At 35.6% G+C, this 12922-nt stretch overlaps 1 protein-coding gene across 2 annotated transcripts in view; it reads left to right on the top strand.

Annotated features, from left to right (window-relative positions):
* Nucleotides 1-11831, top strand: part of LOC150088346 (protein yippee-like 5) — a 193025-nt gene extending 181194 nt beyond the window's left edge. Inside the window, exon 6 of one of the 2 annotated variants that reach the window (XR_016546789.1) lies at nucleotides 9742-9777. Coding sequence is in view for 1 of the 2 variants with exons in the window: in XM_090370732.1 (XP_090226858.1) it covers nucleotides 11726-11775 (50 nt within the window). In the remaining variant the exon portion in view is untranslated. Of the gene's footprint in view, nucleotides 1-9741; nucleotides 9778-11725 lie in introns of those variants that run through there. The other variant, XM_090370732.1, reaches the window with a different exon arrangement.
* Nucleotides 11832-12922: the final 1091 nt, after the last annotated feature.

Below are 12922 nucleotides of genomic sequence, written 5' to 3'. Positions count from 1 at the left end.
GAGTCTTGAAGTGTCCTGGTAAAGCGAGAGTCTGCTATATATATATTTTTTATTACCGTATTTAATGTTGGTAATGTCTTACTGAGTGTTTCTTTATCAATTAAACTTTATTATATGTATGTGTGTACAAGAAAATTACGTTACATATGGGGTCAGCAGGTGTTCGCTTGTATCTGCAGTGTCAGCCATCCATTGTAGGTCTTGGAACGTATCCCCTGTGGATACGGGGGTCTTACTGTATAAAAAAAAGAGCACTTGGGGTGGATGGAATCTATCCAATATGGTCCCTATGGACTGAATATGTGTGAATGTATCACCAAATTTATAAACAAAGATCAAAAGGTGACATAAGTAATCACTGACACCTTTCAGCATTACATCTGTTCCAGGGAAAATAATGGAGTCACTGGTTAAAGAAGCATTGCAGGATCATCTGTACAGAAATGTAATTATACTGCAGTCATAGCATGGATTTGTTAAGGGTCAGTGTGGTCTAACCAATATGATAGGTTACTATGATGCAGCGATCAAGGAAAGAAGATTTAGAAAAATTAGGTCAATGGGCTGCATCTTGAGTATGTATACAGTTCTGTAGGCCTCATTTTAGGAAAGGTCTGTTGGAATGGGTGTAGAGAAGGATAATGAGATTTGCAAGAAGAACAAAAGGGTGCTCTTGCCAAGAAAAGCTTAGTTCTGCAAATTATAGCATCAGGACACTAGGCAACTTCAAGGAGATCTGATTATCTGATTGAGGTGTTTAAGGCATTGAATGGATTGAGTAGGCTCTTAGCATTATTAGAGCAAAAAAGCAAGCTTATATAGCAACAGCCAAAAAAGAAGAAATCCTCCCCCCCATTTCACCCATCCATTCACTCCAAATGCTTATCTAGTTCTGCCTTGAATTTATTTAAGATGTTGACCTCCAACTACAACAGATGGAAGTTTGTTCCAACTATCAACCACATGCTGGCTAAAGCACATCTATTTCCTCAATCTGAATTTGTCCCCTCAGGTGAGTAATCTGAGCAAGAGGTAGAATCCCATTAGCATTGAGCTTGCTCAAACCATTCAACGCCTTATACACCTAAATTAGATCACCTTGCAGGTGCCTAGTTTCCAGAAGCTGTAATTTGCAGAACTTAAGCCTTTCTTGGTAACACCAACTCTCTGTTCCATTCACCAATCTCGTTGCCCTTTTCTGTACTCCTTCCAGCAGCCCTACATCTTTCCTAAAATGAGGCCTCCAAACCTGTATACAGTACTCAAGGTATGGTCTGACCATTGCCTTATACAAGTGGACAATCACCCTATCCCTGCTAGCAAAATTCCTATATATCATTGACAAGACTCCATGAGCTACTCTTGCAGCCTGTCTGCACAATTACCCCCCAGGTCTCTTTCATTATCCACTGCCCTGAGTGTAACACCACCCATTTGGTACATTTCTCTGGGGTTACTGCTAGCCATATGCAGTACTTTGAATTTGTCAATGTTAAACTTCAATTACCACTTCTCAGCCCATCTACCCAAATCTTCCAGATCCTGTTGCAGTAGCGTACTATCACTGTCATTAACAAACCCTGCCAACCTTTGTATCATCTGCAAACTTAGACATTAACCCTGATATACCTTCTCAATATCATTGCTAAATACCAAAAACAACAATGGGCCAACACCAAACCCCTGGGAGACTCCACTAATAACATTAGTCCACTTCTAATGTTATTAGTGGAGGATCATCTGTACAGGATTGTGCAGGAGAAGACTGTCTGTCTTCTCCTGCTCAATCATCCTTTTATCCATTGTAGCAACTTGCCCTTAATGCCATATTGCTCCAATTTGTACAGTAATCTTCTGTGTGCAACAGTATCAAAAGCTTTCCTGAAATCCAAGTATATGATATCAAAATTATTTTTTGCATCCAGTTCCTTTGTGACCACATCAAAGTATCCAATAAAATTGGTAAGACAAGACTTACCCTTGACAAATCCATCCTGTGTCTGAATTAATACTGCTGCAATGCTTCTTTAACCAGTGACTCCAGTCACCACCAAATACGGAGGATGTGGTGAATGCTATTACTAACTCACTGTCTGACAATTTTCCATTTGCAAAAAAATTCTTTTATGCCACATCCACCTTATAGCCATTCCCAAAATTAAAACAAGACGGTCAGAGAATGACCACCGCATATCCCGGAGCAATATGGCCTTAGTTGCTAATGCTCCTAAAAACCAGTGACTCCATTATTTTCCCTGGAACAGAAGTCAAACTAACAGGTCTGTAATTACTTGTCACCCTTTGTGAATTGGAGATACATTGCACATCTCCAGTCCATGGGGACTTCCCCCGAGTCCAAGGATGATCTCATAATTCCTGTATGATGCACTAAGGGTTTGCTTACTTCCTTTGCCACCTCCTTTAATATAACTGGATAGATCCCATCTACCCCAGGTGCTTTTCTTATGTTTAACTTCAACAATTTCTCCTCCACTTTGCTCTCAGTTATTACAAAATCATTTAAGTCCCTGTTAGAGTTTGATAAACATTTGGGCCTCTCCTCCTTGAATAACTCCTCATGTGTGAATATAGATGCAAAATACTCATTTAGTTCGGCAGCTATCTGAGAATGATCATCTACAGTCAAACCATTGATATCAAGTGGACATCTGATTCATCCCCTTCCTTTTAGAGTTTATATAAGTAAAGAAGTCTTTGCTGTTATTCTTTGCCAAAGGTTTTTCATAATCTGCCTTCACTTGCCTAACCTCCTTTGTAACTTGATTACAAACTAGCTTGTATCTAGCATAGGCTTCTATGTGATTTTCACTGTTATAAAGAATTCCAGAACTAGGGGCCATAAATTCAAATTACAGGAGAAGAGGTTTATATTAGATTGTAGGAAGTTTAATTTTAATCAAAGAGTCATTAATTGTTGGTACAATTTGCTTTCTCAGGTAGTTGAGGCTTATAGTTTGAATAAATTCAAAGGTCAAATCAATAGCTTCTTATGGGATAAGAAAATCACATAATTTGTATTTTCTTATCTACTTTTTTTTTTGCCACTGTAGTAAAAGCCTTGTAGTTTCCTTGCACAATGTGGTGAATGCTATTACTAACTCACTGTCTGACAATTTTCCATTTGCAAAAAAATTTTTTTATGCCACATCCACCTTATAGCCATTCCCAAAATTAAAACAAGACATGAAAATGACTCAGAGTTGATTCAATAAAACATGATTGAAGAAGTAAAAATATTTACAAAAGATATCTAAAAATGCTTTAGTTCATAGCAGGTATGGTGGAACAAGTACAGTAAGTGATTATTAACAGTATAAATATTTATCATGGAATAAAATAGATTTTTTTTTTTTTTTTTCATTGTGAGCAAACTTTAGAATTTTTATAACTCTGGTAATATTTCTGGTATTACCTTGAAATGGTAACATCCACCATTTCAAGTGTGTATAGTAATACTCAATATAAGTTACATTACCACTTTAAATAAACATCATTACGTAAAAAAACAGCTGTACTTTCAGGAAAGAACATTTTTTAATGCTATGAAAAAAAGATTCTTTTGTGAAGAGCAAAAGAAAATTCCAGGTCATTTACTGACTTTCTTTCACTATAAGCAGATTTCTGTGTCATTAATCAGAAAGAAATAAAATTCAAAACTTATTTTTTTATTATACAGCAAGTTATTTACACCCTCTGAAAACTGTGTCCAATGTACATACAAAAATTAAGTATGTAAATATATAAACAGCAAGAATATTTAATTCTATTTACAAATTTTCAGATATTAAAATATAACAAATAGCATTCTAACACAGTGTGTGAAGCTACATGTCAGGCATAGTAGAATCTCATATAAATAACATTACTTTACAAATAAGATGTGAAATTTAAAGATGATCTCTTTAGAACCCATTGAATATTTATTGTTTGCATTATCTTGAAGTCTTTTGACCTACAAGTAATTCTATTTTATTTTCAACATACATTTCTTAAATAGGAAGAATATATTCATAAACAAGAGATACTTAGGAAACAAACAAATAAACTGGTATTAATGACTAGATGAATTGTTTCTTTTTATTTGATCAAATTATGTGGTCCCATTATTAATGACAATAAAGTGTTTTTATTACCTTGTATTCTCACTCTTTCCAGGATGCCTGCATACATGTGTACAATATTCAATTTAACAGGTTATTTAATTTTTTTTTGGGAAATAAATTCAAAAGTAGCTTATATTATATATGAGAAGTAATATACTAATTCACACTGATGCAAATTTTGTTCTGTTTGTGTTTTATGAAAAAAATATAACATTAATAGATTTAAAATTATTTTAATGTGCATTCTTTAAGAGGTTAAGTATATAATCATTGCAATCATTAATTAGTTTAAAATTTTGCTAAGAGATTCCAATGTACGTTGTGTGATATTTGTATACCTAATTCCAAGGTAGTTATAATTAAAGTGCATCGCTTTGGTTACTTGTAGGTGGCAAATATGAATAACCCCAAGATGAAATTTGGAACAAATAGTGTCCAGATTGTGTGGAAACAAAAAATAATGCAAAGAGTGGCTCTAAAAAGTGACACCCAGGTGCACACATAGCACTGCATGCTATCAATATGCAAAATTTATCTCATGACATGACTAGTGATGCACACATCATAGATGGAATAAAAGCAGATGTAACTATAGTAGTAAGAAGTCAACATTACAGTACTGCAAATGAAGGATCATAGCATGTTGGTCAACTTTTTTACCAAAATAGTAACGCCATGGCTGTGCTTCAAGATTACTGCTGTTTAAAAAGAAACTTCCCAAAATGACTTGCACAAAACAAGGAAATTATCTGTAGCTTGCAGTAGAGAATACCACCCAATCATGATGGCTACTGTTGATAAAACTGCTGTTGCTTTGGACAATGATGCCCTGCAAAATGACATTAGTGAACATGTTCACTAATGCCAGACCAGTAATTATGACAACTTAACATGACCAGGGCATGTAACACGGTTAGCATGCACTGCAGGTACTGGCAGGGGTGCTACCCCTTGACCTGGAGGTCACATGTGTTGGAATGCTCTACCAACTCAGTAGGGACAAACCCGCTACCTATATCGACCATACAACAGATCCACTAAGCAACAGACCCAGTGAGAAAAGAAGACTTCTGCCCTACCTACAACAAATTTGGCAGGAAAGGTGGACAACCTCCACCAAAGGAGAAATAACTCAAATTTATACCGGGCATCGACAGAGTATTTCCCCAGGACTACAAACTACCTATCTTCTAACTGTACGTGGTGCCATCCGCAGCAAATCCTCACCATGCTAGGCATCGAAAACAACCCCCTATGTGCATGTTGCTCCCAAGAAACCTGGGACCACTTGATGTTAGACTGCCATCTGTATGATCTCAGAGCCCTTCTCATCACTCAGCTCCAGTACAATTCCAGGAACACTGCCTACTTGATGACAAACAGAACTACAAACTATTCACAAAGTTTGCCCAAGACTTACTTGTTCACAAGGCGCAGAACCCTACTGCAACGAAGAAACTTGGCAACCACTTAGCATGACCAGAACTCACTACGAAGAACCTCATCACAACCCTTTTTATATAGGACAGCTCCACACATTATTCAACTAGTAAAACAATTGTTTTGGACCACATAATTTTCTGGTGTTTTGCAAGTAGCTGGTAACTTCATAAGTTTATTGGGGCAGTATTCAGTTTCTGGCTGTGATCAGAAACAACAAAAACCAGGGCTTTGAAAAATAGTTGACCATACCATATTGTAACTTGATCAAATAAATTATGCTGTATGGATAACCAACTGCACTCTGTCACTTTTTTTTGAAAGTCCCCCATCTTTGTTCCAAATTTCATCTCTTGGAGATATATGGTTTGCCACCTACAGGCATCCAAAATTATAACCACATTGGAATTTAAATTTTTCAATTTATTCAAGTTCCATACAGTGTTTATAACTAACACTTTCAGAAGTGTAGAGGACAGATTGGGAGTAGACGACAAACATGGATCTATGTTTTTTAAGTGTTTCAAATAATGAGGCAGTGTTTGGTGGGTCGGAAAACTGCTAGCTTGAGGGGGGGGATTCACAGACTAATAGATTAACAGATCACAGATTAACAGTTTTTTTTTTTTTTTTTTTTTTTGGCTGATGCTGCATAAGCTTGCTTTCTTGCATCATATGCCTCTACTAATGCTAGCTGCAGGCATCAGTGAAAGTGATTCTTGCACTGCTTCTACTGGAATGCAAGGTGCTGGGGATTTCCAGGACTGCCGGGAGTCATCATGGAACAAGTAAATACATGGGCTGTGTTAGGATAAGTAAGAATATGTTCATGTATACTGGCATGCACACCAATGCTAGGAGTATAGTAAATGAATTTGAGGTGCTGGTGAAGACATCGAAGGTGGATATTGTTGGGATATAACAGACATGGTGTCACAAAGAGAAGGAGAGTACAATGTGGATAGAAAGGGAGGAGGGGTAATGCTGTTAGTTAAGAAACATAAAATCTAAGGCAGTGCATCCAGCTCACATGGGTGGATACTGCAATGTTGAGTCAGTTTAGTGTTAATAAGCACTGGGAAAGCAAAATTAACAGTAGGAGCGTTATAGGCCTAATGACCAGTAGCGGATTAAGATTGGTTGAGGCCCAGGGCACAGAAGAAAATATTGGGCCCCTTAAAAAACAAGAGAGAGACAGGGAAAATAAAAATACATGTTAACCATTTTTTTAAATAAATAAAAAATATTATGTACTATTAATGTTTTATTTCCAATAAAATTTGAATATAATATATGTATAATATAATTAATAATAGCATAATAATAATCACAATGTTTTGAACATATTAGTTCAACTAATTTGTTGGGGTTTTGCGTGGGCCCTTCAGAAGTCGGGGCCCAGGGCGTGCGCCCACCATTAAATCTGCCTCTGATAATGACATAGATGAGTACAATGAACAACCATACAGAGAAATAGTGGGCCAATAAATCAGATTGTCTTATAATGGGGTATTTTAATTTCCCAAATATTGACTGGAACTTGTTGGTCATTCCGAAGTCTTTTGTGGATTTATTGGAAGATTGTTTGCTACAGCAGCATGTTCAAGGGGCAATTAGAGGGAGTAATACTCTTGAGCTGATTATCAGCAGTGATTCTTCATGCATTAAGAATCTCATCTTCATGTGATTATGCTGCATGGATAACCAACAGCATAATCACATTTAAGTAAATCCCACATCTGCAACACTGCAGATGTGGGATTTACTTAAAGATACAACTAACATCAGGGGTAAAGGGTTTTTGCTTACATAAAGGTAACTACAGTGGCCTCAAACAGTTTTTAATTTCTATACAATGGGATCAACTGATGATATTACTAACAGCAAATTCTAAATGGGAAACATTCAAGGAAGTAATCTTGGAAGCTACTAGGCTTTTTGTCCTAACTAAGAAATACAGTTCAAGGTTTAGGACTAAATGGATGGCAGATGAACTAATGAGACTCATGGCAGAGGAGAAAAATACATGGGATGCATATAAATTATCAGGAGAAACAGATGTCTATGGTAGATATAAGATAGTCTGCGCAAAGGATGCAAAGAAAAACAAAATTCTTTACTTATGTAAACTCTAGATGGAAAGAGATGAATCAGACTGGTCCACTTGGTATCAATGGTTTGATTGTTGATGAACCTTCTGTTGTTGCTGATAAACTGAATGAGTATTTTTCTAGCATCTACATTTACATATGAGGAAGGCTGAAGGGAAGTGGAGGCCAGAAGCTTATCAAACTCTAGCAGGATGCTAAATGATTTTGTAATAACTGAGAGCAAAGTGGAGGAGAAATTGTTGAAATTGAATATAAAAAAGGCACCTGAGGTAGGTGGGATCTATCCAGTTATATTAAAAGAAGTAAGCAAACCCTTAACCATAATTGTGAAAGCTTTCTTGGACTGAGGGTATGTCCCTATGGACTGAAATTGTGCAAATGTGTCCCCAATTCACAAAGGTAGATCAAAAGGTGACACGAGTAATTACAGACCTGTTATTTTAAATTCTGTTCCAGGAAAAATAATGTAGTCACTAGTTAAAGCACTGCAGTTCAGACACAGCATGGATTTGTTAAGGGTGAGTCTTGTCTGACAAATTCGATTGGAAACTATGATGTGGTCACAAAGGAACTGAATGCAAAAAATAATTTTGATATTATATGCTTGAATTTTAGGAAAGCTTTTGATACTGTTGCACATGAAGCAGTATGGCAAGTTGCTGCAATGGATAAAGGGATGGTTGAGTGGGAGAAGACAGAGTGGTAATCAATGGACACTGCTCTTCATGGACTAATGGTTACTAGTGGAGTCCCCTTGGGTCCGCTGTTGGGCTCAGTGTTGTTTTCTGTATTTATCAATGATGATGATATGAAGGTTAGCAAGATTGTTAATGGCAGTACACTTCTGCAACAGGTTATAGAAAAGTTGAGCAGATTGACTGAGAGGTGGCAACTGAAGTTTAACATTGACAAATGTAAAGTACTGCATATGGGTAGCAGTAACCCTAGAATAACATACCAACTGTGTGGTGCTACACTCATAGTAGTAGAGAATGAAAAGGACCTGTTGGTAATTGTGCAATCAGATATGAAGTTTTTTGAGTAGTGCAGACAGGCTGCAAGTGTAGCTCATGGGGATCAGTGATTAGCAGGGATAAGGTGTCCGTAGCCGAGTGGGCAGGAGCGGGAGTGCAGTAGCACACGCTCCTTGAGTAGACCGGGGTTCAAGCCCCTGACTGCTGAATACGGTCGATCTGCCAACACGCACTGGACCAGCGTGGCAGATTATGGTCCATTTTCCCTCAGCATGAATTGTTGAGGAAGCTTCCACCCTGCAGTGGGTTGATAATGGCTGCACTTTACTTTTTTTTTAAGGCGTTTGTCCCCTTGAATAAGACAATAGTCAGGCCACATCTAAATACTGCATACAGGTCTGGATGCAGAGCAGGGCAATGAGATTGATGAGTGGAATATAGGGTTGCTCCTACCAAGAAAGACTTAAATTCTGCAAATTACAGCATCTGGAGACTAGGCACCTGCGAGATGATCTAATTGAGGTGTATAAGGCCTTGAAGGGTTTGATCAAGCTCAATCTTGACAGGATTCTTCCTCTTGCTCACATTACTCACCTGAGGGGACATCCATTCAAATTGAGGAAAGGCAATTGTAGAATAGATTTGCAGAAATTTGACTTTAGCCAGCAGGTGGTTAATTGTTGGAACACTTCCAACTTCCAATGGTTTGATCAAGCTCAATCCTGACGGGATTCTTCCTCATGCTCACATTACTCACCTGAGGGGACATACATTCAAATTGAGGAAAGGCAATTATAGAATAGACGTGCAGAAATTTGACTTTAGCCAGCAGGTGGTTAATAGTTGGAACAAACTTCCATCTGTTGTAGTGGAGGTCGAAAACTTAAATAAGTTCAGGCGGAACTAGACAAGCATTTGGAGTGAATGGTTGGGGGAAATGGGAAGGGTTTTTTTTTTTTGGCTGATTCTAAATAAGCTTGTTTTCTTGCATCATATGTCTCTACTAATGCTAATGATTCAAATGTCTGTTTTTATATGAACTCTTGAAATTTTTCAAGTATTTACTGCCATTTTTTTTATCTGTATTTATAGCTATTAGCAGACATAGTTTTAAACAGTGGCAAGATGCTAGCTTCAGAAATTTTGTAAAATTGAGATCCAGAAACTGATGAAATCAAATTGAGTGATAAAAAAATAGTAAACAGTGGGTTTATTTTTTACATTTTTTATGAATTAAATTCTGGTTTGTTTTTCAATAATAATTTCCCTGTAATGCTGGGGAACCAAGTTAAAAATGAAAAAAAACTTAAAACATTCATGTACAATATGATTAAATTTAAATTAAACACTTTTTTAACATGAATGATTCGGTGTTAAAAAAATTCATATTGCTGATGTACCTTGTAAGCAAAACTTGCTTACAGGGTACTGCTGTTACCTATGCTCAGGAAATAAAAATAAAATAAATGAATACAAAATGAAATATTACCTATGGCATAGCAAACTTTTGTGACTCCAATGCAAAATTTGATGTTAGAACCTATAACATTAATTTTATTAGTTTTTGATATAAGAATTTCAGGGGCATTTAGAGGCCTCCATTTGTTTGGTGGGACCCCAGCGCCTTGTTCGGGTTCATTATATGTATGTCACTGGTACCTACACTCACCACACAGAATTCCACCAAAATGGTGCTATTAAAGTGCAAAACAAAGCAAGAAGACCGTGCAAGCCCACATCACAGTTAAATGAAGATAATTCATACAAAAAAAAAAATAATATATATATATATATAAAGGAACCATAAGCATGACTTCATTAGGGTAGCATTTATGCTTGTGGGTGTAAAGGTCATATTTCTGTAGCAAACTACTGATAGCCAGCCAAGCACTCAACTGATATCCCTTTACGATCGATGACAGACAAAACAAGAGGGGAAAAAAAAAAAAAAAAGAGAAAATATGGTCAAAGCCCTCTACTGTCAAACAAAAAAATAAAATTACAAAATGGAATTGTGCAAGTAAAATATAACTTGTACTAAAATGAAGGGAAATAACAAAATGAATAACTGAAACAATACCATTGTATGGCCATTAATCAACTAAATGATAGAAAATTACACACTTAATGAAATAAAGGGAGAGGGGAAGAGTGCAAAACCATAGGCACTAATTCAAGGCTGTGCCGATCCATTTTAGTACCTGAAGCAAGAATGAAAAATTGTACCCTCCCCTACAATATTTTAAAAAAATGAGTTATTTAAAATACATTTCTGGTACCCGTTTTAATAAAAAAATTAAAATTGACATTATAAAAATGACAACTGGTGGGGCAACAAATCATGGTGCCCCATACAGCTCAGGCATTGCAGATTGGTATCTGTACAGTGGTGCGCCAAAGATTTTTGTCTTGCAAAAGCAAGATGTAAACGGATTGGAATAATCAAAACATAAAATCATGTAATCTTTCTTTTGGTGCCTCTTTTAACATGAGGCAAGAGCCTCGTTTGCCTCACCCTCGCAGCATGGCTCTGGGCACTATACAAAAATATATAGGTACTATTATCACAAGATTATTAAATGCTCAAGCAGTGAAAATTAAAAAAATAATAAAATAAATTCATTTATGACTAGAAAATTAAAGTGAAATAGTGTCTGCAGGAAGTAATAGTCACTACAGGAAGCAACCAACTCAGAATTTCCAAATTGTTGACGATGCAGCCTGAAACAAATCATAAAGACTGTGCAAGCTCAACCCCACATATAAACACTGAATCCATACAAGAAAAAAGCAAAAGATAAAGGAACTTTCTGCTTTACTTGGCAGTCATGGCACCATTTTAGTGGAATTTTGTATTAGTTACTTCCTGTGTTGATACTATTTCATGTTAATTTTCTTGGTATCAATTAACTGAATTTTATTTAAATTTTTTATTTTTTTTTATTTTTATTTCTTGAGTAGAAGTAACAGTAGTACCTTTTTATTAAAAATAGTCTGATTTCAATTTAATTGTTTTTTGATAATACCATGATGTTTTTGCATGCATGATTCATGTATAGATTTTTAATTTTTACAGAGGATCTCACTCCATGGAGCATGCACAGATGCAGGGAAACTTACTCCTGAAAGGGCTAAAGCATGTCTTTAGCTGCCTGTAGGTGGCAAACCATGAATCACCCAGAAATTAAATTTTAAATAGCTAGACAGTGTCTAGACATATAATAAAATAACCTCATTTCACTAATATTGTGTAGAAAAAAAAAAATTAACAAGTGCATACAACATGAACTAATTAACACTGGAATTAAGACTATTATGAGAACATGATAGTATAACTAATTTTATTAATGTACATTGATAAAACCAGTAAAGAAATCATAAGAACTTTTATAAAGAATAAAATTAATGAAAAATGGTTTACTAATCATTCAGGAAAGTATTATTTTCCAGAATGAAATTGAAATATTTCAGTTTTTTAAGTACACGAACTGTTACATATCCCAGTGAGGAAAAGATGATGAACCTTTTTCTTTAAACACCTGGAAAAAGACCCATATTTTATATATTTTTTTACCAGATTCTCACTTTACTGTATTTCAGAATAGGCATTAGAAAAATGCAGCCATCCTTTGGTTACCAAAGTTTTATTCAACAGTATTTTATAGTTACAAAAGTTATGAGGGAATTGAATAAAGATAGAATGTTTGGAAATTCAGCTGTCGAAAAACCAGTTTTTTTTTTTTTTTTTTTTGTGAAACAGCCATTTTAATTTGATGCAGAACTTACCCTTCCAGTAGTGCTGGCAAACTGGTTCTTGCCTTTTTAATGACATACTGTATATCTAATAGTTAAATCTTTATTGCTTTCTAAAGTGAGGGAAAATATCTCTCTGTACTGTTGGTGTTTGTGCTGGAAATAAAAAAAATAATAATAAAAAAATAACACAGTACAAAATTTTCTTGACGGCTCATTGCAAGCTTTTTCCCTAGATTTTTATTATGGCTATATTTTTTACTCTAAATAAATTTTTATAAATATAAAAATTTACTCAAAATATTCCACACATTATTTTGTTTATGTTATTAATATTATTTATTTTTTTTTTAAATGGAATATTACAAAAACAATCACTTTGGTAACCCCATGGCAACAAATGCCCCATTTCCAAATTGTGATCAACACACCAAGGAATAAAAGATAAGTTAACCATGTAAAAAAATTTGCCATCTATCAAAAAAAGTAATTGGCCCATGCATTCTCCCTTTATGTGTCC

Source organism: Mastigoproctus giganteus, chromosome 3 (genome assembly GCF_048544385.1).
Source record: "Mastigoproctus giganteus isolate SK-2022 chromosome 3, ASM4854438v1, whole genome shotgun sequence".
NCBI lineage: Eukaryota > Metazoa > Arthropoda > Arachnida > Uropygi > Thelyphonidae > Mastigoproctus > Mastigoproctus giganteus.
The sequence above is the reverse complement of the archived record's forward strand: the minus strand, read 5'-3'. Positions and strand labels throughout refer to the sequence as shown.